Source organism: Dermacentor andersoni, chromosome 1 (assembly GCF_023375885.2).
Source record: "Dermacentor andersoni chromosome 1, qqDerAnde1_hic_scaffold, whole genome shotgun sequence".
Classification (NCBI taxonomy): Eukaryota; Metazoa; Arthropoda; class Arachnida; order Ixodida; family Ixodidae; genus Dermacentor; species Dermacentor andersoni.
The window spans coordinates 137,781,765-137,806,855 of NC_092814.1; the positions used below are offsets into that span (position 1 = coordinate 137,781,765).

A 25,091-nucleotide genomic window follows, 5' to 3' on the forward strand; every position below is an offset into this window, starting at 1 on the left:
AGAGCAGACGGGTATAGCCAATATTCTAATCGACATTAAGAGAAAAAATTGACCTGGGCAGGTCATGTAATGCGTAGGTTAGATAACCGTTGGACCATTAGGGTTACAAAATGGGTACCAAGAGAACGGAAGCGCAGTCGATGACGGCAGAAGACTAGGTCGGGCGATGAAATTAGGAAGTTCACGAGCGCTAGTTGGAATCGGTTGACGCAGGACAGGGGTAATTATTGGAGATCGCAAGGAGAGGCCTTCGTCCTGCAGTGGACATAAAATAGGCTGATGATGATTTAATGCCTTGTCCCCTTCCAGTTTGTTTCCATCTACGTCTAGGATATGTTGTATTGTTGAAGACTTCCTGCCCAATAAGTTTATGTGGTTCCAAAATACTCATGGTGTGGCGTTGTTTTTCTCACATATTTCTGACAACCAGCGTTCATTTTCGCCTTTTATCTTTGCTTGAACCAGTATTTGAACCATAGAGCAATTCCTGCCTGTATATTTCCCATTTTCTGACTACTTCATTCTGCGGCAACTGCGTTTTTTTTTTTTTTTCCTGCCTGAGCTCTCGGGATGCTTTCTGCCGTTCGGCGATCGCTTCTCGTACCTCGCAGTTCCATCAGTCCAAGTCTTGACTCGGGAACGCAACCAATCCTTAAAATTCATTTTCAGGAAGGCTGAATGACTTGCAGCCGTATAATTTGGCACAGATATTGAAAGTGCAAAAGAGAACATATATTCAAAATTTTATTAAGATCAGTGCACATCGAAAAATCACCGGAATTGCCCTTTAAAAGCTCGATCACTATATTCCCACTCTTTGCTTGGCCATTTGCCAAGTTATTCCTCGACTCTTGTTACTATATTTGCTATAGCCAACGATATCCCCGGGTTTCCCACTTGCCATGGCTACAGTGTACTTGAATTCTAGTACACTGTACCATGGCTGGCCGAACCGCATGGAAGCTCTTCTCATAGAGTTTCTCAAACTATGGCTCTTCTATAATATGCATTTCTGCTGTCTACAACGGCTGGAGACAACAGTGGCGCGTTGTAGCTCACGATTAAAAAAAAAAGTTCCCAAAACCGCTTTTGTTTTACTGAATTTTAACTGTAACCCCACTGCGGCTCCTTTACTTACTGCCGTACGTGTGATTTGTTTGCTTCTGGCGCTATATTGGTTATACGATTTTGCTAGTCGGGCAACATGGATGCCCGCCATATTTGCGTTTTATGCTGACGGTTCTGTCGTCTGCAAGAAGGTAATTGCAGTTTGTTTATGTATTAAATTCACTGGATTGTTTTGTGTAAACACAAAAAAATTAGCGAAGGAGGCTGCGTCTTGTAGCTTCAAGGCAACAAACCTGATATTGTTGTTTTCGTCTGTATGCATGTTGTAACTGGTTGCTCGCGCACAGTCTTCACACGGAACTTCGAGCCTCATAGTTGTGGTCGTTGTCGTTATTCGTCATATTAACGTTGTTCATTTAAGCAGAAGTATTATAATGTGTGATCAGGTTGTTGACGAAGCTTTAGGCCAAGTGTCTGACGATGACGAATTTTTCCAAGACATTGACATCTTGCAAAACCATGGCATCAATGTCGCCGATATCAAGAAGCTCAAGGCAGCCGGCATCTGCACAATCAAAGGCGTACAGATGACTACTCGGAAGAAGCTGTGCGGAATCAAAGGTATCTCTGAAGCAAAAGTGGACAAAATCAAAGAGATAGTGGCCAAAGTAGCCGATGGAGCAGGTTTCCTGACAGCGCTTGAAGTCAGCGAGAAACGGCGCTACGTGTTCAGAATCTCGACAGGGAGTAAAGAGCTCGACAAGTTGATGGGCGGCGGAGTCGAAAGCATGGCGATTACAGAAGTGTTTGGCGAGTTCCGCACTGGGAAAACTCAGCTCTCTCATACTCTCTGCGTCACCTGCCAGCTGCCAGGCGAGAATGGCTACACCGGAGGGAAGGCAATTTTCATCGACACTGAGAATACTTTTCGTCCCGACCGGCTGCGCAGCATCGCCGATCGGTTTGACCTCGACCATTCAGCCATGCTGGAGAACGTTCTTTACGCACGCGCCTTCACAAGTGAACACCAGATGGAAATGCTGGACCAAGTAGCGGCAAAGTTTCATGAAGAGGCCGGTGTTTACAAGTTGCTCGTAATCGACTCGATCATGGCTCTTTTTCGAGTTGATTTCAGTGGTCGTGGCGAACTGGCCGACAGGCAACAAAAACTGGCGCAAATGCTGTCCAAGCTTCAGAAGATTTCGGAAGAATACAATGTGGCCGTATTCATCACCAATCAGATGACTGCTGATCCAGGAGCAGCCATGAGTTTTCAGGCCGATCCCAAAAAACCTATTGGAGGACATATCTTGGCACATGCTTCGACAACCCGCATAGCACTGCGCAAAGGCCGTGGTGAAGCACGTATTGCAAAAATTTATGACAGCCCAGATCAACCAGAGAATGAGGCAACATTTGCTATTACGCCTGGTGGCATTGCAGATGTCTCGGAGTAGAACACTGCTCAAGCACTGTTTGTTGACACACGTAGACGTCCAATGCAGTTCGTCAGTTTTATAATTTGTTTTTATTATTTATTTTTGGCATTTACTGGGAAAAGTTTCCATAGTTGTTTGTGACTAAATAAAATTTATGCATGTCTCATTATCACTTGTAGTTGTTTATTTGGGAGGTGTGCTGTTTCAAAACTGCGTGCTACTGTTTTCACTTTGCCTACAGTTAGCAGTGCAACCACAGTGGCCGCACTGAACTGTCACAGTTTAGGATAGAATGTGAAATGCACATACTTGTTGATAATATTATATCGCTAGCACAGCAAAACTGTTAGTGGAACACTTGCACTAACACATAGATAGTATGAGTTTCATTACAGAGCTCAAGTAATGGCATAGTTTATTTTGACGTACAGTGTGTAATGTTTAGGGCACAAACTCTGCAGACGTGTTTGGTGATAATGGTTTGATCTCCAGTTTCCACTGATATTTTTATAGGTTGGCGTTTAATTTGGCTGTTCTTGCTTCGTTTGCTTAACTGTGATATTATCAACTTGTTTTAAAACGATCACACCATTGCAACTTCATGAGGAATTAGAAACTAAATATGCTGCAGCATAGCAGTGACAGGCATTCTGGTGTTTACAGCTAAGCTGGGATTTTGAGGTGTCTTGGCACCATTTTATAGTTCAGGTTGAAGACAGGTGGAGTGCCGTACCTGCAAACCAAAAATACAACAGACAAATTGCAAAACACTTTGTAGTGTATTGTCTATTTTGTGCGTACGTTTCCTGCTCTGTGTACGTTAGTATTTTGAGTTCTCCAGTGTTGTACCGAGGGGAAGATTCAGGGTACCTGCAAAGGAGTGGCCCTCATCAAAGCATACAGAGAACCGAGATCGGTGTGTGTGTGTGGGGGGGGGGGGATGTAAGGGGGTGATTATTGTATATTCAATACTGTCATTGCTGATGTGCTGGCATGTCTTGGTGAGGGGGCCTGGGCCCCGAAGGCCCTCCCCCTCTGAATCCGCTAGTAGTTATATCAGTGTAGCATTTGTAGGGACCATACAGTATACGTTATTCCATCATTCCACTATTCCACACATTATTCTGCAAAAATAATCTTGCCACTGTTCTTTTTTGTCTCCGGCTTGTGAAGCATTGTGGTAGTGTGTAGTGTCAAGAACTTTTTAATTTGTAGATTCAATATTCTGAATTTCGAACCTATTGGGAACTTTTGAGAGAATTCAGAAGTACAATATTTTTGGAGGTGCTAGCTCATGAAATGCCACTGCAATGAACTGTGATATACATTGTCAATTGTTCATGATAGGACCAATTGTTGACACTGTTCAAGATTTATCAAAAATTGTCAAAGTACGTGCTCACAAAAATTGAGATGTGTTAATTGCCACAGTATGCAACCAAGCTTGAAAAAGCCAATATAGACTGGTCACTAAAATTATATTTAAGCCAGAGATCTTATACCTATAGCATGTATCCACTTCTCTGCAAAGAACCACTGCTACATGTGTTCCTTGTGTGGTCCATCCTTGGCACAACACTTCAGTGGATGTTGATCACTGAAGCTATTGCAAGAGATGCATGCTGTTGAAACTGTTTCATACCATGCTGCCTGCTGCTTCTAACTATTCACTGCAGAGCTTAGAACAGTAAATAGTTCTTGACAGCAATGACAACTTTTTTTTTTTCACTCTCCATATTTTTGTTATAATTTTGATAGCTGCCCCACTTTAAAAGGCCCTTCATAACCATGAAACATTTCCGAAGAAAAGACATATGGTGATAAAATTCTTACTTGAGGCTTGTTAGACAGCAGCAAATTTGTTCTTCAGTTGTGTAAACGGTCTCATGTTAACTATATTGTTTTGAATGTCATTATGTTTGTGGAGACAATCATTTGTACTGTGTAACAGTCACAATAGGTTTCCAGTACATTTTATTTGTGTTCTCATAGAGAGCAGTATTTATTCGTACGTTAGGTCTTGTTTCACTACATAATCAGGAAGCTAGCATGTAAAACATGATAGCACGACAGACCACAATGAGGATGTAACGTTTGAACTTATGTTTCAGTTGAGAGGGCATAAAAATCTTTCTTTTAGAACTGGTGCACAGGTTTCATAAAATCTGAAATTTTTGCTCATTGAGTTTGTAGTGGTATGCTTGCATAAAAAAAGAAAAAACGAAACATGTGGCAGTGTCTCTAGTTGCTATGTCTCATTAGTGCAGCGGCAAATAAGCGAATGTTGCCCCCACACCCTGTATTTATCCACTAAGGACTTCCTAAGTCCCTGTGCTTACAATTTAAGGTGCATCACACCGTAAGCCAAAATAAGTGAATTGGCACAAATATGCAGACTGGCAGTCTGTACCTGTACGCATGTAGTGTATACAAAGGCTGATTGGTTTATTGTCTTTTACTTTGAACCATGTGTGCTGTCACCCTTTTATTGAGTGCAAGAAGATCAATGTTTATTTCTCTTTTTCTTTGTGGTCAAACTCAAGCCCTGGCTCGTCTGAAGGGCAGACGGAAGCGTTGGTATGTCTTCGACCAGCACAGCTGCTGTTTGCATTCCTACAAGAGCGACTTGGATGCTGCAGCAAGAAAGCCACCGTTATTCAGCATCGACCTCCGTAATGCTGCCATTTCCTTCCTAGTGGATGAGGAAAACTGCTTTGTCATTCAGTGAGTGACTCTCCTTTGTACTTCATTTCCAAAGTTGCGTAACAGCAGGAATGGGGAGTTCTTGAGGCTCAGTATGGGGAACTTGAAAGACGTTGAATCATGACGAGATTGAGTTAGCAGGGCTTGACTTTTTGGCCTTCAGGTTATTGAGGGCTAGTGTCCTAAGTTGTTGCTGACCCTTGTGGCTTGTTCAGAAGCTACAGTGAATGCCTCATGTTGAAAACACATTTGAAAAAAAAAAAAGATTTGACTTAAGCTCTACAGAGAGCCATTGGATAGTGGGCCTTATATAGTCTACTCAGAAAGGCTGAATTTATTTGAATGCATTTGTGAACAAAAGGTATGTACAAGCTAGAATTTTGCTGCAGCTTTTCTTTAGATTCCTAAATGCAACTGGATGTGCAGGTGGTACTGAGCTTTATGAAGAATCTGCAGCTTATAGTAGTACTGATACAAAATTTTTGTCTCGTTTTTTTGTTTTTTCATTAAAGGATAATGGTAGGCCAATTGATTATGGCATGAAGGCTAAATTCCTCCAAAGCATAACAACTGGTTAATTAAGATCATCAAGTATGGTGCAGGTCCAGGTCTCCGTCGTTACATCAGGAAAATCGGGAAGTAAAGGTTGCATGGTATCATAAACCACTGATGCACATGTCATTTAGCTCAGTGCAAAGGTCACAGGCTGCACCATGACCATGTCACTGAAAGCTGAGTTTATTAGCCACTCGATAGGATAATGTGAGAGAGAAGCACTCCCAAGTTCCCCGCGAAGTGGCAACAAAGGAACAGAGGACGTATTCTCGGACAGTTGATTTGGCGATATCCCTTTGAGTGTGCGCTTATTGGCTGCTTGAGCTCTATGTCACATCGAGGCGATAGTATCGCCGAAAGTAATCGTCCAAGAATATGTCCCCTGGCTTATCCATTGTCAAATGGAGAGAAGCACAGAGTTAAAAGGAAAAAAATTGTCCATCTGGTAGTGCCAACATGGTAATGGTGCTTCTTGCAAGCACTGTACTGGCTGATTGACACGCACATCAGCACTTTTTAATGTACCACACAGGCACGTACCCAGGATTTTTTTTCGGGGGGGGCCCACCACCTCCATCATCATCACCATCATCATCATCATAATCATCATCATCAGCAGCAGCAGCAGCAGCCTTTTTTATGTGCACTGCAGGACGAAGGCCTCTCCCTGCGATCTCCAATAACCCCTGTGCTGCGCCAACTGATTCCAACTGGCGCCCGCAAATTTCCTAATTTCTTCGCTCCACCTAGTGTTTTGTCATCCTCGATTGCGTTTTGCTTCTCCTGGTACCCATTCTGTAACCCTAATTGTCCAACGGTTATCTAACCGGCGCATTACATGACCTGCCCAGCTACACTTTTTCCTCTTGATGTCAATTAGAATAGCGTCTATACCCGTTCGCTCTCTGATCCAAACCTCTGTCTTTCTCTCTCTTAATGTTGTGCCTAGCAATCTTCGTTCGATGGCTCTTTGCGCTGTCCTTAACTTGCTCTCAAGTCTGCCCCATATGTCAGCACTGGCAAAATGCACTGATTGCACACCTTACTTTTCAATAATAATGGTAAGCTTCCAGTCAGGAGCTGGCGATGTCTGCCATATGCGATCCAACCTAGTTTTATTCTTCTGTGAATTACCTTCTCATAATCAGGGTTCCCTGTGATTAATTGACCTAGGTAAACGTACTCCTTCACAGTCTCTAGTGGCCGACTGGCGATCCTGATTTCTTGTTCCTTTGCCCGGCTGGTTATCATTATCTTCATCTCCTGCATATTAATACTCAACCCCACTCTTACACTCTCTCTGTTAAGGTCTCCAACTCGTCTGCGTTGTTGTTGAATAGAACAATGTCATCGGCAAACCGAAGGGTGCTGAGATATTTGCCGTCGATCTTTACTCCTAAGTCTTCCCAGTTTAATAGCTTGAATTCTTCTAAGCACGCAGTGAATGGCTTTGGAGAAATTGTGTCTCCCTGTCTGACCCCTTTCTCTATAGGTATCTCCCTGTTTTTCTTGTGTAGAATTAAGGTAGCTGTAGAACCTCTGTAGATATTCTTACGCGAAGGACGAGTCAGTAAGACAAGAAACTATTTACAGATTATATTTACAACAGTTGCAGCGCTGACCGATTAGATTCACAGCGCAAGCCCAGTTCGTTCTTTGTCCTCTTTTCTGGAGTGATGGCGCCCACGCGCATCGGTCAAACAAACGAATACCAGACGCCTGTAGCAATACTTTCCAAGCTTTTTACGTAAGCGTTCTGTACTGCTTGATTACGTAGTGCCTCTATGACTGCTGGTATCTCTACTGAATCAAATGCATTTTCGTAATCTATATAAGCCACATAGAGGGGCTTATTGCACTCTGCAGATTTCACGATAACCTGATTGATGACATGGATGTGATCCATTGTAAGGTATCTCTTCCTGAAGCCAGCCTGTTGCCTTGGTTGACAAAATCCAGTGTTACCCTTATTATATTGGATATTATTTTGGTAAATATTTTATATAATACTGGGAGCAAGCTAATGGCCCTATAATTTTTCAATTCTTTAACGTCTTCTTTTTTGTGGATTAGTATAATGTCTGCATTCTTCCAGTTTTCTGGGACCATTGCAGTCGATAAACACTTCGTATAAAGAGCCGCCAGTTTTCCAAGCATTATGTCTCCTCCATCTTTGATTAAATCGACTGTTATTCCACCTTCTCCTCCTGCTCTTCATCGTTTGTGTTACCCTTATTCTATTGGAGACTATTTATTTGGTAAATATTTTATATAATACAGGGAGTAAGCTAATGGGCTTATAAGTTTTCGATTCTTTAATGTCTCCCTTTTTGTGGATTAGTATAATGTTTGCATTCTTCCAGTTTTCTGGGACCCTTGCAGTCGATAGACACTTCGTATGGAGAGCTCCCAGTTTTCCTAGCATTATGTCTCCTCCATCTTTGATTAAATCGACTGTTATTCCATCCTCTCCTGCCGCTTTTCCCCGTTTCATGCTTTGCAAGGCCCTTCTGACCTCATCTCTAGTTATAGGAGGAGTTTCTGTATGCTGTTCATTATTGTTTCGAATAGAGTACTCATGAGTCCTCTGGGTATTGCACAGGTCTGTATAGAATTCTTCTGCTGCTTTATTATACCTTTGAGATTGCTGATGATATTACCCTGCTTATTTTTCAGTGCATACATCTTGGTTTGTCCTATGCCAAGTTTCCTTCTCACTGATTTCGGGCTGTGTCCATTTTTTATGGCTTCTTCAGTCTTTCTCACGTTATAATTTCGAATATCACTTATTTTCCTTTTGTTGATCTGTTTTGACAGTTCCGTGAATTCTATCGTATCTCTTGAGTTGGACACTTCCATTATTTGCTGTTTCTTTATTAGGTCCTTTGTTACTTGGGAGAGCTTGCCTACTGGTTTCCTTGGTGCTTTGCCTCCCACTTCAATTGCTGCGTCTGAAGCCAGCCTCGTTACGGTTTCATTCATTACCTCTATGTCATCATCATCATCTCTCTGTTCTAAGGCTGCATATTTGTTTGCAAGTACCAGCCTAAATTTGTCTGCTTTTACCCTTACTGCCTCTCCTGCTTCAAGCCTGAAGCAACACAGCATTAGTATGTGTTTTGAACTTGGTCACATTAAAAGATTGCATAATTAATGGTTTGTAGTATGTGTGACGAATTGATTGATAGGGTTTAATGTTCAAAAGCAGCACACAGGCTATGGGGGATGCTATATTGGAAGGCTCTGAGTTAATTTTAATTACACTTGAGTTCTTTAATGTGCACTTAAGGCAAAGCACATGAGCATTTTCGCATTCCACTCCCCATCGAAATGTGGTCGGACCGACTGAGAACCGAACCCGTGACTTTGTGTTTAGCAGCAGAATGCCATTGCTACTGAATCACCATTGTGGGTGCATGCTCGAGGAATTGAAGTCTCATTCCATAATTACTGTGTTGGTATTAAAACAAAAAAAAGTATGACACAATGTTCTTGTGACAATAATATTTTATGTTTACCTAAATAAATTTAGGTTGGCTTTAATGGGGTTGAAATTAAGTATGAAGCAAATTCAAGTAGGAGTCAACTTTTGTAGTTAATGATCGTTTGTGTTTGTTTGTAATGAGTAGTGCAATATAAACGATTGTAATAGCTATGATATAGGCTATTGCTATTTCATTTGCATGCATTGGTTCTTTTTTGGTTCCAGGACATGGTACACACAAATTTGCATTCAATGGTGCTCTTTTGGCTCCAGGACATGGTACACACAAACATCATAGCAGTTTCTGCATTGTAAAGGAGGCTTTATCTCTGACTCACTCTGGTTTTAATGCTGCTTTTCTGTAGAGTCGAATTTGCTGACTTCCTTGAAGTCAGTCACATTTACCAAAGTCATATCACTTCTGGAAAATATTAGGAACCTCTTATTTCAAGGACTTATAATCACTTTCTATTTTAATTACTGAAAATGACATATCCTGATAGTTTTGTAAAGCCAAGGTTGCTGCATTACAGCACAATAAAGAAGCCTGGGTAAATATTCCTTAATTTATTATTGCTTTTAATGTAGTGTCTATGATATATGCCACATTACAATGTACTCAGCACTGTTACCTTATGCAAGTTTAAAAAGTATAAAGGACGACTAAAGAGCAACACTAACCTCCATATTCTCAAGCGATTCTTGACTCAAACCTCTTTCTCCATTCCACCAAGTTGAGCACAGCGTCACCTCTTGACTGAAGAAGACACTGTGCTTCTGAAGAATCGCTGGGAAGTGTCAGTGAAGTGCAGTGACCACTTCGGTCAAGGGGCATTGTTGCTGCCAAGTTTTTTAAGTCAAGGTGGAGTGTTGAGTAAAGGGACAATCTAGAATGCGGGTTAAATTAGTTTGATCTGGTGAAGCATCTTCTCCAGACTTGATTTGTATTCATTAGATGTAAATAGTTAGGTTGTTAGTGGAGAAAGGGAGCACAGCTTCTCGTTTTAAATTTCACACCCCTACTACAACTCCAGTGTGTTAGTATGATGCCACAGATTTCAAAGTATATTTGCATGTCTGCGTTGTTTTTATTCAGAAAAAGCACTCGGAACTCACTTGGTGTACCCCTTGGTTCTTTTAGGATGCAATACAATCCTTGTTTATCGATAAACTATTAGCTATTCCTAAGCATAAATTGTCCAAATCTCATAATGCGTATTTTTTGCCGTACTAAGATTCTGCTCACGGCAAACTGATCTTTCTGGAGCTCCGAAAGGTATAAGTTACCCCATCAACTTACCATTCCTTTTTAGTCTCCCTTTAAGAGTTTATAACATAATATTTTACTTGTAGAAAACTTCAAGTTGCCCGTTTTCAGTTACTGATCAGATAGTAGAAATTGTACGGTGCATTTCAGCGACAATTATCTCCGATTATTAAAGGTCATGTTTTGAAGCAAGATGAGAATTATTGCTGCCTGGGATTTCTAGCAGTTGCAGACATCGTAAATTGCGCAATAATCACCTCTAAAATCATCATCATCATCATCATCATCATCATCACCGTCATCTTTTATTCAGGAGAAAGGGTCATATAGAACACTGTGCAGACATCTGGATCCGTAGCCAACAGCTTGTTGGGAGCCATTCGATGTGGTATACCTTGTTAAAAAATATAAACAGGTCATAAAGTGGGTATTCTGAATTGATTTCTTTAGTACACATATTTCAACTGCTGATTTGAAGCTGGTTAGTGTTTATATTTTTTTATTTATTTAGTAATACTGCAGGCTAATACTTTGGCCCAAGCAGGAGGGGCTTTTCAGCAAACAAAAAGAAAGTACAGACAAGTGTAAATAATGTTGCATAATATGAACATAATGCATAAGAAGAAGCGCGGATAATACTGTAACATCATTAAAATTAATAAAAATGCTTTGCCAATGCAGCCATGTAATCATTTGGCTCAAATATACCAACGGGAAGTGAATTCCACTCACTCACTGTTCGAGGGAAAGAAACATGCTTGTAAGCTTTTGTTCTAGCAAAAATTGGTGCAAGCAAATATTCGTGACTATGTCATGTTCTTGTAGTAGGCCGACATACAGAAGTGGGTAATGGCATATTGTTTTTTCGAGAAAGAGTATTGTGTAGTAGTACAAGGCGATTAGTTTTTCTGCATGTTTGTAGTGTCTGTGTTCTGTTTTGTAAAATTAATGAGGACGGGGAATGTTTCTTGACATATTTTCAATATATAAATATCACAGCTTTTCTCCGGACTCGCTCGAGTTCCATAATGTCCTTTTTAGTGTAAGGGTCCCAGACTTCAGCAGCATATCCTAATTTAGATCTCATTATTGCATTGCAGGTTAATATTTTAATTCTTATAAGCGCGTGTTTAAGCTTCCTCGTTGCAAACCACAGTTTAATCCTCATCATCATCATCATCATCAGCCTAGTTACGCCCACTGCAGGGCAAAGGCCTCTCCCATACTTCTCCAACTACCCCGGTCATGTACTAATTGTGGCCATGTTGTCCCTGCAAACTCCTTAATCTGCCACTGAGCAAATATCTGAGGTATGTGTTGACCATGTAAGTTTATTGGTAAGAGTAACGCCAAGTTATTTATATTTTTCGACTTTGGGAACAGTTCTGTTTTCAAACTGCTAATGAAATTTGCTGAGAGATTTTTTTCTTGTTCCACGTAAAAGTATGTTTCTTTTTTTTCACATTGAGCTCCATTCCTCAATTCGAACACCAGTCAGTGATTGCTACAAGGCAACTCTGCAACACATCATGATCATCATGGAACACAATTTCCTTGAATATAACGCAGTCATCTGCATATAACTGAACAGATACATTATCAGGAACAACATCAATCAAATCATTAACATAAATTAGAAATAACAATGGCTCTAACACACTGCCTTGAGGAACTCCTGAGGTGACCTGACAGGCCCTAGAAGTATAATTTCTAACTTCAACAAACTGTTCTCTATCTTTAAGAAAAGCACAAATCCACTGTATAATACCAAAAGGAAGTCGAATTTTTCCTCAATTGTATAGTAGTAACCTTCCATAGTAGTAACTTTCCCTATCAAATGCTTTGTCCAGAAAGAGCATATCTATTTGTCCGGATAAATGAATTATTTGGGAAAGTTCATGCATGGTTATTACTAGTTAGTTGAGTCACAGTGGTGAGTCCTTTTCTGTAACCGTGCTGAAAAGGTAATATAGTATGTTGTGATCTTTCAAGAACCCTTGTATGAAACCAGCGACAATATGTTCCAATAGCTTGCAACATGTGTTAGTAATAGATACAGGCCAGTAGTTTGAAACTGTTAGAATGGTCTCCTTTCTTGTGTACCAGCGCAACACGCACATTGCACCATTCTGCCGGTGTTCCTCCTAATTTTAAAAATAACAGAAAATATATTAGAAATAAATTCAGAAGTATGGTCAGAATGTCGCCTCAGGAAAGCATTGGGAATGTTATCAGAACCAGCAGATTTTTTATATTTATGTTTAGCAGGAACACATGGACACCCTTGCGAGTGATTAAAATGTTATCTACCTACGGGCTACATGTGCTTTAAAAGCTCAGTCTGATCTCACCCTGCAGACGCGCTTTGAAAATAAACATTAAAGTGTTCTGCCAGTGCTGTGCGCTTCCTCTATTTCAATTGTGCTTATTTTAATGCTCTCTATCTTCTATTTCATTGTCTTAGGTGTGACCAAACCTTTTTAGGATCACTAGAAAGAAATTCTTCAATATTCGGGCTATAGAACTTATCTCTGGCCAAATTTACCTTTGTAATTCTTGTTTCAGGCACACAATCTGTGGGGTCATGGTCATCTTTTTGTTCCTCTTTCTCAGTCTTTTAATTTTCCACTTGGCTTGGATAGTTTCTCGATTTATCCGAGGATCCAGCCATTGTTTTCGAACAGCTTTTAAAGCGACAAACTCTTCAGTAGAGTACTTTACAGTATCCTGAAATCGTAGCCATGAAAGCTCAACATTATTAGCAATTATTTTAAAATGTCTATATAGATAATCTTTGACGGTTTCATCATCGGCCTTAATGAAGTCTCTAATTGCTTTTACAATACTATGATTTCGGTGCTTCTTTGCTGGAACATCCCAGCAAAAAGATATAAGCTTGTGATCCGATATACCTGGCTCGACCACTGTTGTTCTGCCAAAAAAACATATTTCGCTGAGGAACAGAAGATACAGAATATTATTTCTCTGGGTATCATTACTAATAACCTGCTGGAGGTTAAGATCGAACATAATGTCTATCGCCCAGTCACCAGAAACCAACGAACCATAATTTAAGTGAATTCACTTTAAACATGCCAGATTAAAGTCACCTGTTATTATCATGTTTTTTTCCTCTCGGTCTTCGGAGATGATCATACAATTTGTGCATATATGAGTCATCAGCATCCGGAGCCCAATATACAGAAAACAAAAGAACAACAGTCCCCAGATAGACACCTTCAAGAACAAACTTTTGTGTCTTATGATTTGATCTGCGACTGTTACACGAACACCAGACTTCGTTAAGACTGTAACGCTGCCACCACAAGAACCCCTATCTTTTCTATACAGGTGATAGTTCGGTGGAACGATCTCATTGTCGCGAATGGCTTCATGCAACCAAGTTTCCAAAATAACACAAACAAGGGAATCATATAACAAAAGCAAATCTTCTAGCTTATCTGTTTCATTTACAATACTTCTGGCATTGAATGAAAGAAGCTGGAGCTGATGAGCCTGCAAGCATTAGCTTTCAGTTGCTAAACAGTTCATTCCATAATTTTGTTTGCGGTGCAGTGAGCTGTCAGGTGCAGAAATGTTTTTGCGGGAGGCATCATCTTAAGAAAAATGCTGGTCATCAATTTGGAGCTTGTCATATATCAGCTGGACCTTCTTTTCGCTATCTTTATCGGCCTTCACACTATTCCTAAGCAGTTTGCATTTCCGCCGCTTGTCTGCGCAGTAATCACCCCGGATAGAAATATCTGTCCCTTTTAGCTTGCATGCGTTCTGCATGACTGCATGTTTTTCCACGCAGTCCTGAAAATACACAATAATTGGCTTGCCCTCTGGGCTCTTCCCTAGCCTATGTATTCTAGCCACCGTCGAACAGCTCACACCTATTTTTTTCCAGAAACACTTCGTTTATAACTTTGTCATGTAACAGTGATGCAGTTTCATTGCGAATTTCTTGAATGCCAAAAAACTATCACTATTGACCGCCTACTGCAATCTTCTAGGTCAATCAGTTTACCTTGCTGTAATTTAAGTGTCTCTTCCATTTTGCCTACAGTTGTGACCAAGCTAGCAGCTGCGCTCGTATTTGCTTTTACGTTTTCTTCCAACTGAGTCAAACGCTTCTCAAAACTATTGACAGCTTTTTCTCTAGTTTCAAGGCACATTTTCAAGGATGCGCTATCATCTCTTATTGCCTGTTGTCCATCCATCACTGATTGAAACATTTCTTCAACACTTGGTCCAGGATTCTCCTCGACGTCGCCGCACATCATCAACTCGCAGAAACTAAACCAACCATAAGCTATACTTATACTAACTTTGGGACACGGCATAACCACTAAAAACCTATTATCACTACGCATCGAACAGTTGTGACCAACGTGTACGAAGAAGACGCATTGCATGGTGAATGACCTGTGCCAAACACTTTTTCCGTGCCCACTGAAAATCCTTGGGTGTAGTAGAGTCTTTATAGGGGTAGTGGCTGGTGACGTCACATATCCATAGCTTGGGTAAAGGGGTGGGTCGGTAATCACGCTATGTCACCGAGCTTCATCGCTGATGTCGTTGAAGGTACGTCCACTTGGTACAAGCCTTGAGGCTACCACTAACTTTTAGATATACTTTTCCAAAATCTGACATGAAATACGTTGGTGTTCCTCATAGCTTTGTCTTGCACTGTGTTACGAATGCTCTTCAGGAGAATAATTGGAATGCCAATACATTTTGCCGCAAGTTAGGGGATGCATACTGTCTAAAAACTAGTACTAGCTTCAGAATAACATGCCTTGAGCACTGGCATGCCTCAGTTCCACAGTTGTGACATGTGCACCAAAGTTAGTAACTACAAAGTTAATGTGAATTTTGATTAAAGGGACAGTAAAGGGCAAATACTAAGTCGATGTGGACTGTTTAAATACCATTCTAGAAACCTCGCAACGCTTGTTTCGTGCCAAGAAAAGACTTAGCTTAAGAGAAAATTGCATCTGAAGGGTCTGAATACCTTTTTCAAAATTTAAATCTCCCGCCACCCAACCGGGGGAGTGGTGACATTGCATACGTCATCACCACCCTTTGCTGCCGTTGGTGAGTAAAACGGCGCCCGAAAGACGGCGGCACTGAGCCAAGACAGAGTGGTGGATTTGCCACTGCAGCTGCTTTTCGTTCAACTGGCATAGACCGTTCGGGCATCGGGCAACATCACATGGAAGTGGAATTCTCTGCTCTGCAGTTTGTGCGAGTTTCGCGAGCCATAAAACCAGCGCAGAGCCACGAGATAATGAAACTACTGAAACGTGAAACCGTGGGCGGTGCAGAGTCGAGTGAAAACGAAACCTTTCGACCGCCCGCGTCGTTGTCAAGGAAAATTTCAATGAGTTCTTTTTTCTGAAAATTAAATAGAACTGAAGAAGTAGCATTTTATTTCGTCTTGAAATATAATACAAGGATGTTTTTTGCAACGAGTGGTTGAGTACCAGTGAGAGAATTTAACTGAGGAGGGCTTTCGTCATCGGGCAAGTACTTGAATGTTCCGCGGGAGTCACTAATTATGTCCTGCATTTAACTCAATTTATCGATTATTAAGGCCTTGTTCACGATAATATTAACACCTTAGAAATTCTCTAGCAGTTATCTCTCACTTTAGCTTGACTTAATATTTGCCTTTAGTGTCCCTTTAACTAAAGAACATACTGGCAACACAAGTTATAATGCCTGCCTCTGTATGAATCTTAGCATGCAAAAATTATCTTGTTTTGTATCCCTTACATTTGGTGATTAGAAACAGTCATTGCTGAAAGCACACATATGGTTGACTAGAACAAGCATGCACAATCCCACCATAGGCCTTCTTACCTAGGGCTATCATGTAATGTCATAAAAATAAGATGTTGCATGCTTTTCGGAGCCTAGGGGCAGCTGGCGCTATATCTACAGGTTTAGCTACACTATGCCTGCGTCATCGAGGGGCTCCACAACATTCCTCTGTAACACCAAGCTGATGAGCATAGCAATGAAAGGGAGAAGAGTTTTACTGCTTTCAGCTTCTGTAACCTTGATATTGCCTCAAAATTGCAAAGGACCTTCTGGGCGAATGTTCTTTGAACAGTACCTTAGTATCAATAGTTTTCTGGCAGCTATGGCTCATGGAGGCCGATAAGCCAGGGGTTGGGGAAATTCACACATTAAAGCCATCAGCTTAGGAAGGCTGCTATGGAATTCACAATAAACCCTATTCATAATGTGCAAGTGTGCTTCTCTGCACTGCACATTTACCCTACTAATGGCAGCACCAGTCATCGCTCAAATGATGAAGTCCTAGCTGCACATGCTGGGCCTTGTCTCTTGTGCATGGTTTCATCACGAGAACCACGTCTACATTTTCCATGTCAAAAAAGCACAAGCAAACTGTGCTTTTATGCCCTCTTTGCAAAAATGCCTGCACTGCCATTAGTCGGCAAAACTGCCATGCAGGAAGTCTATTATTGAGCAGCTAATGCAAGGCTTTTTTGCACAAGCACCACACTCATGGCAGCCTTAATAAATTGTATATAGCTTACTAAGGATTGAATGGGGGCACCTGTGCCGTGGTCTTGCTTGCCATGTTCGGTCTTGCAGCCTAATGATAGCTTTTCGTTCTTTCTTTACCTCTCTCTTGCTAAGCTCTGGGGCCAAGGAGTACGTCTTTGTGGCTGGAAACCATGAGTCAATGATGGCATGGGTCATGGCCCTACAGGTAATTGTGCCTTTTTTCTCTCAGTATTGCAACATAGAAAACTGTGTTGGTGATTCTGCTATATGTAGTCTCACTCTTACAGGAGTCTGTCAGAGTGTCTTATTTTGTAGTCAAGTTTATTTCGAAGAAAAAAATTCTTGCATTGTGTCACATATAGTTAAATAAGCTGTTAGATGTTTGCACTTAACAACTATTGCTCCCTTGGCATTTCTTTTTTATGTAGAAACTGCAGCAATCATTACTGTGGCAAGAAAAATTAATGTTACACGTAAGCATATAATGCCTTTAGTTCTGCAGATTCTCTGTTTCTTGAGGAGCCTCAGCGGCATATGTTGCTAAAGTGTTCTTAAGTAAAAGAAAAACTTTTTTTCTGCCAAGCAGCTAGGAAGCCAATGCAGTAAGGTGTACATAGGCAACTTATGGGGCAACACCCAATATTTCACAAAATGTGGGTTCCTTGGACAATCGGTCACAGCAAACAGGTGACCGGAAAGGTTAGCACTAATTAGTTTCACCAAATGGTTAAATTATAATCAGTGGTCATGCAAATGTTAATGCTTTCTCATGCATATTAATGGCACATCCTATATTGGGCACTTCCATGCTGCTTCTGCTGGCATATGTGCAAAAAGCTTCTTTTTATCCCTTAAATTTTTTAAAGTGTTTAAGTGTTAAGCACAGTAGACTAAGGCAAACACAAGAGGACCTTGGAAATTAGTTTATCAGAAGCGCAGCTTGACAGCAGCTGGCTGAACCTGTAAGAGACTAAACAAAGCTCACCATCTTATCACATTACCAGATAATTTACCTTAACACAGTTTATGTTGACACATTCACTGCAGCCTGCAACATGGGTGAGTCACAGCAGTTGTTCCCTCTGTGTGGCTGTACAGGGCTTATTTCGCCGTGTGCAAGTGACATCTTTCCTAGAAATCAACGAATAGAAAAAAAATTCGTATTGCTTCAGATCTGATGCACCGTGGCGTCGTCTCTGCACCTTGAGAAAGCTTTAAAGGAACACAACTCCCTGGTGACTCACCGGCCGGCCGTGACGCACCAATTTATTATACCAATGACTCACTGGTGAATCACCATGCACTGGAATTGAGACAACAATAAGTGCTGCCGCAGTGAAGGGGCAAAAGAGAACTAATGGCATGTTCTAACTAATACCCTGTAACTGATCACTGGCACGTAAGCTGTCGCCTAGGTCTGCTTACATTGATGTACTTGTCGAGATGGAAGAAAAAGGAATGCGAATGTCATGAGAGAAACAAGCTAAAATGTGCTATGCAATAAATATTTAGAGGGACAGCTGGTTGCATCAAGAAGGAAATCAGCAGTGCAGGCTGTTGTAAGTATTAATAAAATATGAATGGCTTGGATTTTTAACTTTCTCTCAATTTACTTGTTGCTTCTTTTCTCTCTATCCTTCTTTTTTAAAGATCAGTTTCTTCTCTTAACGTGTGGCTTTGATCCTTGCTTTGTTGATTTTGTTACTTACTTGGAACCACAAACCTGCTCACTAGTGTGGCTACACTTAGACTTAAGGGGGCCCTGCAATGGTTTGGACATTTTTGTATACATGTATACTGATGTGATGGGTAACATTCTTGTGTACATAGCTGCACACCATCCCTTACCTTCCTCACTTGAGCTTACCTCCCTGCTGATAACAGTGCCACATGTTCTCACCCACTTGTGCTCATCTTACCTAGTTGGGTGATTGATGACACACAGGCAAGAAGTGTAATTGGCTTCTCTTGCAATGTCATCTACATAACTTTTAACACAGCAGTGCATAAATGTTATTCTTTATACTGTGGTAATATATTGTGTAATATCCTTTCTTTAAAAAATAAGAGAAGAAAGGCAAGAAACATGCTATTCTTCAAAGCACAGATATATTTCTTGGGGAGATCAAGTGTTATCTGCTGAAGTGTGGGGAATCTATATTTGTATGTACTATGTTCATAAAACAGCTTGGAAAAAGGAGAGGTTCTGAAAAATATTGTATCTGCATGTTGGCGGCGGCTGCTTGTCGGACAGTGAGGGTAGCTTTAGTTTTGGAAAGTACAACTTGTTTTTAAAAAACAATTCGTTATGCCCTGTTCTAGTGCAAGAGAGCCATGTGTGTGACCCTCACATGCACCTGCCATTCCATGTCTTGCCAGTGTTACACTTAATTGCTTTTTCAAGGGCACTGGTAAGCCTCTGCTTGCCTCTACGTGGAGCATATGTGTGCATATGTGCACTGCACATGAGTTTTTCACTGTAGCCACCGTCACTATAACTGAACTTGTCGGAGAGATGAGCTTGAGGTGAAAGATGCTTGATACACTTGTCCAAGCAAATCAGAAGTAGACAAATTTCCATCATAAGAGGATGTACGGCCTAGTAGGTGACCTGAAGTCATGGTCATGCAGAATAGGCTCTGAGGAGTGGCTGCAGCTTGAGATTTTAGTCACTTATAATTCATTTCATGAGCATGCTGTGGTGAAATTTTTGTGACAAACCATTGCTTAAGCAACATTCTTTAGATCTAAATCATTCTTTTAAGTTTCTTTACAGGGTCTTTAAGCAAAGCCCTATTTTCAGCCTGTATGAAGCTAAACTTTTGTCGCTTTCTTGTGACAGGATTAGCTTATGAGCAGATTAGCAGATGAGCAGCTGCCTCCAAACTGCAGCACTTCTAGATGTCGGCATAAATGCATCACCAAGGCATCCCGTGTAGTAGGCAGGCAGGCTTTCGTTGGTTCAGAGAGTTGTTGGGTGGGACACAGCACAACACCCTCATCCCCCATACAGGTCAAAGAGCCAACCACTCAACCATTCAACAAGTCTCCAGTTGCTTCAAACATAGATGCCCCCTTTTGTATTTTCTTTCTTTACTGCAGTTTATAACATGCTGTGAGCAGGGGAGGGGGTAGAGGGGAACAGGGGCTTGGAGTCGGGCAAAAGATAACTTCGAAATGGTTTGGCTCCGCGGAAAATGGCTTGATGTTCATGGTACACACTTAGCAAAGCAGGTAGCTGGGTGAGTTGGTTGGAGTTTTTGGTGAAGCTGTGTAAACACACAGAAAGAAAGAAGGCACACAAACAAGCATTGACTGGCAACTCAAGTTTGAATTCAGAAAGGAGAGATATACAATACAGGGGGCATGTTTCTACAAAGACATTAAGTAATGTTTAAAAATAGCTATTTTGAAATAAAAAGATTGTTTCTTCAGAGACATGCCGTCAGCGGTGCGGACCATGGCATGATGGGTGATATGTGGTAATTAGTTACTAATGAAAAATCATTGATTAACTTTTAACCATTTAGTTTCAGCGGGCTCATAACACTTGAGAAATTGAAGCAGACTATCCATACAAACCATATCAACTTTTGGATCTCGAAAATTGGGATTACCCGTAGAACTATGGCACGATGAATTTTGGCTGTCAGAGTGCGCGAAATCAAAACTTGGAGGTTGCATGAGCGCGAAGCCGCACCCTTCAAAACAACGTTCTGCTTACGTCAGCCAGCGGTGGGTAGCCAGTGCGCTGCGACAGTGAAGAGCATGGAGTTGCAGTGTGCTGGTGGCTTGCTACTGGATGATGCAAGCAGAACATCGCTTCGAGGGGCGCTTATTTGTGCCCGCTGCAACCTCCCAGTTTTGGTATTACATGCTGTGATAGCCAAAATTTGTCATGCCATAATTCTGCAGGTGATCGAATCTTTCCAGATCCAAAAGTTCATGTGGCTTGTACGGAGATTTTGCTTCAATTTTTCAATTGTGATGAGCCTGCTGAAACTAAATGTTTAAAAGTCAGTTAATTTGGTTAATCAGCAACTAATTACCACATATCACCCATTACCCTGTGGTTGCCACAGCTGACAGCATGTCTCCTAAGGAACCGCTCTTTTATCTCAAAACGTCTATTTTCAAATACTGCTTTTAAAGTCTTCGTATTAGAGCTCTGCATAGGCCCTGGATGGCCCACGGACCGGGCTCGGGCCAGGTAAGCAATTGTTGACTCACGTCCAGGCCGGGCTCGGGCCTAGGAGCTTTGGGTCCCGGGCCTCAGTCGGGCTCGGATTAGACCGGGACATGCTATTTGCAACTGCACAGAACTGAAGACTATAAAAATTGCATCCCTCTGCATATTTTAGATCAGTGATGTCTTTAGGTTTATGGGAAAGTCTAGGCAGGCAGGCCACGACACATCAGCTGTATGCTGCACAGATTAGAGCAGATCAGTGGCACCCTTCGGCCACGAAGAAAATAGTACCAGTGATCAACTGCATCCACTGTATGCCCCACCTTTTAATGTGATCAGCATTAGCACTATCTGTCTGTCTGTCTGTCTGTCTGTCTGTCTGTCTGTCTGTCCGTCCGTCCGTCCGTCCGTCCGTCCGTCTGTCCGTCCGTCCGTCCGTCTGTCTGTCTGTCTGTCTGTCTCTCTCTCTCTCTTTCATTCTCTCTCTCTGTCCGTCCATCCGTCCATATGTCCTTAAGGTTATGGTAGTGCCATTGTCATGATACAGTCATGATCATTCCGTTCTAGACATGACATTCTTGTAATGCTGTCATAGCGTCATTATCATTTCAGAAACGTCATCAAATTGTCGTCATACCCTTATCATCATACTACCTTTGCAGTTCCATCAACGTCATTCCCTCGTAATCATGCTGTCATTTTTGCTAAATGCAGAAAACGCCCGTGTCCCATGCATTGGCGCACGTTAAAGATCCCCTGTTAGTCAAATCTTCAGTCCCCCACTATGGCATGCCTCATGTTCAAATCATGATCTTGGCATGTAAAACCCCACAATTCAATTCAAAATATGATTGTATATCGGTAAAAAAAAGTTTATAGTGGCCGTATGGTTATGGTATTCCTGAAAACCAATAGACCAGCGTATTTAAATTTACATTCGTGACAACCTTATTGGCTTGAGTTTTATCACTGTACATCCTAATGATTATATGAGATTTAAAAGTGAGATGAAATGGCTGGCAGTATCTATGGGAATGATCATCTATGCCTTCGCTATAGTATATTGCCACACAAATATTTAGAAAATGTAGTATGACCGTTCATATCACGCTTCAAAGCATGAGCATGGTAATAGCAGATTTACTTTTCTATATCTTCCTCTCTAAATCCAAGCAGGCATTGTGTCACTCCTGGTGGCTGTTGCCAGCGTGATCCCTCCCTATTTTCCTAACCGTCCATTGTATATGTGTGTTTTCATACCAAATATTCTAGTAGTAATCCGTGCGTTTTTGACTACCAATGAAATTTAATGTTTGTTTCTGTCACAGCTAAAGTAGCCAGCGAGAGGGGATGCAGGGCAAGAAGCTGCTTTGATGCAGCTTGAAGACCTCTCAGTGCCCATTGATCACATGAAAGTATCTTCACAATAACTAAGAACTCTACCTAGCTTTGTATAAGCTCAAGGGCTAATGGGTCGAACAGAATTGGGCCAGGCTAGGCCAGGTCAGGCCGGGCCAGGTCAGGCGGGGATAGAACCTTTTGAGCCCGGGCCAGGTACAGGCCAGGTTTGAAATAGCCAGGCTGGTCTTGGGCGGACCAACGCATGGTACTTTCGGGCTCGGGCTGGGCACAGGCCTGAAAAACCAGCCTGTGCAGTGCTCTACCCTGTATAGCCCATAAGAACAATCTTCATTCATGTGCAGTACACATCACATGTTGTCTGAAGGAATAGGGCTCAATTAGCACAGGGACTGAACATTTCTGTCCGTGCATTTTTATGTACCAAAGAAAGAGGGGGAACAGACGTCATCTCCTTCATCACGGCACTGGCACTCAGTTTGTGATCAAAAACTAAATTTTTTTGGGGTGATGGCAATTGAAGCATGTCTAGTGTGCTCTTTACCTCTCTTACTGAAGTAATATAGAAACTCAGTCTTCTGTAGCACAATATGAATGCATCCAGTGTGCATCCAGTGTGCATCCAGTGTGCATCATTGGTTTGTAATGTTAGAAGAGAATCTGCTGTGTTTATTAGGCATACTGAAACATGGCGAAATTCTTAGTACTATTCAAAGTTGAAGCTGAGACTGGCCGTAATAACAGAGGATGTAATTTGTTATTGTGTGCATGAGAAAAAAAATTCCATGCCGTGATTACTGGGTTAATAGCCATTGATCAGAGCAAAAAACAACAAAACTAGCTTCTGCATTAGTACTCCTTTAAAGGTAGCAAAGATACGATGGGCATTAGTATAATAATTTTCTCAACATTAGAATTTATGTTTCTTGTCAGTATATAAAAAAAAATGAAATAGAGTATCTACTAAAGTGAGTAAGCGCAACTGTGCATAGTTTTCTGTGTCACTAAAAAGTAGTGGTGGTTAGATGGATAGCAGAAAGGAGAGGGCTTATGTGCAAAAGTCTAGAATGGCACAATAAATAGTGTGGAGCATACTTACTGCTCACTTGGTGCCTTTGAATAGAAAAACTTCTTTACTGCAGGCCAACAGAGACCTGTGCCGGGAGCAAGAGCCAGTTAATTCTGCACAAATGGAGGAAGATGACGTTGCGAAGAGAAAAATATCTCTACCGGTAAACAACACTTGGTGCTCTCAAAGAAGGGGTGCATTGTAAGAAAAAAAAAAAAACAGATGCTTCTGTGCCTTCTCAAAGCTTCATGTTTAGGACATTATTTGTTTGATGTAGCTTATTTTAAAAAGGTATTGTGGCTGTTTGGAATACCCCCCCCCCCTTTTTTTTGGTGGGACTGTTATTTTCTTGCAGAATTTTGTTTTACAGCATTATTTTTACAGTACTAAATGGTTATCACAAGGTGGCCTTTATTTTTGTAGCACAATGACACCATTTTGATTTTCTGTGTCCAGGCTGGTGTAAGGATAAACGAGAGCAGGACGCCAAGGCAGTGTGATGAAAATCAAGGGACAGCTGGCCATGGTTTGGCACCTCACCATGAGCAGTGTGGCAGAAGACTTTCGCTACAACACTGGAGAGGTAATGTCTATGGTGCCTGCCATAATGTATTGCCTCAGTAATTTCGCATCGTAGTTGCACAGCCATACCTTTATGTGCTTTAAGTGTTTATTATCAGCAGCCTCATTCAGCTGCTTTCATTGTGCTATGGAGGACAGTTACATATCATGCCAAATAATTCTGCCAATATGGTTATAAAGGCATATTTGCTTGTTTGAGATCCTACCACTGTTTCCTTTTTTTCAAATAAATTTGGCAGGTGTTGTTTCTATTTCAGCCATTGTAAGCAGCTGTGACAGAGTAGGAATTTTGGCAAGACATAAGAAATGAAAGAATAATAAAAAATGATGCGATTCTTATTTATTTATTTATTTATTCATCTATTTATTCATCTATTTATTCACAATACCGTACAGGCACATTGGCATTGAGTAAGGGGGGTAACAGTTTCTACAGAACAAAAAAAAGTTAGCATCACATAAAAAGGTGGCAAAACAAAGATTACAAATAGTACAGTGGAACGGCATTAAACAGTGTTATCAAAGAGCGTATTCAGGTTATCGCGAAGTCATAATATCCAGGTTATTCAGGTTCAGGATATTCAAGTTATCATGAAGGGACGAAAGACATAAGACATTTTAAAGGGAAAATACATCATGTTTAGTGGTTTTATTTAGTTGTTTCCTGTAAACTAGGACAAAAACTGCATTTAAATATGGAAAAATATTGACCCTCCCTCTTATATACAGAAGTTGATCTAGAAATTAAATTCTTATCACATTAAAGTACCGTGCTATTGGTCATTGCCATAATTTCCATCCTTCTCACTGCTATTGAATGTTCTAGTGCT

The 25,091-nt window shown here is 41.2% G+C and overlaps 2 protein-coding genes across 4 annotated transcripts in view; both read left to right on the forward strand.

Moving 5' to 3' along the window:
- LOC126544339 (uncharacterized) overlaps positions 1 to 25,091 on the forward strand; it is an 803,357-nt gene that overhangs the window by 126,553 nt on the left and 651,713 nt on the right. For all 3 annotated transcript variants that reach the window (XM_050191622.3, XM_055062080.2, XM_050191623.3), the window contains exons 3-6: positions 5,051 to 5,231; positions 17,195 to 17,267; positions 23,753 to 23,842; positions 24,136 to 24,262. In XM_050191622.3, the coding sequence (XP_050047579.2) occupies positions 5,051 to 5,231; positions 17,195 to 17,267; positions 23,753 to 23,842; positions 24,136 to 24,262 (471 nt within the window). The remainder of the gene's footprint in view (positions 1 to 5,050; positions 5,232 to 17,194; positions 17,268 to 23,752; positions 23,843 to 24,135; positions 24,263 to 25,091) is intronic.
- On the forward strand, positions 1,217 to 2,676 carry LOC126544355 (meiotic recombination protein DMC1/LIM15 homolog). The gene has a single exon (XM_050191647.2). It carries the CDS (start codon positions 1,503 to 1,505, stop codon positions 2,523 to 2,525), a length of 1,023 nt encoding a protein of 340 aa, XP_050047604.1. The 5' UTR covers positions 1,217 to 1,502; the 3' UTR covers positions 2,526 to 2,676.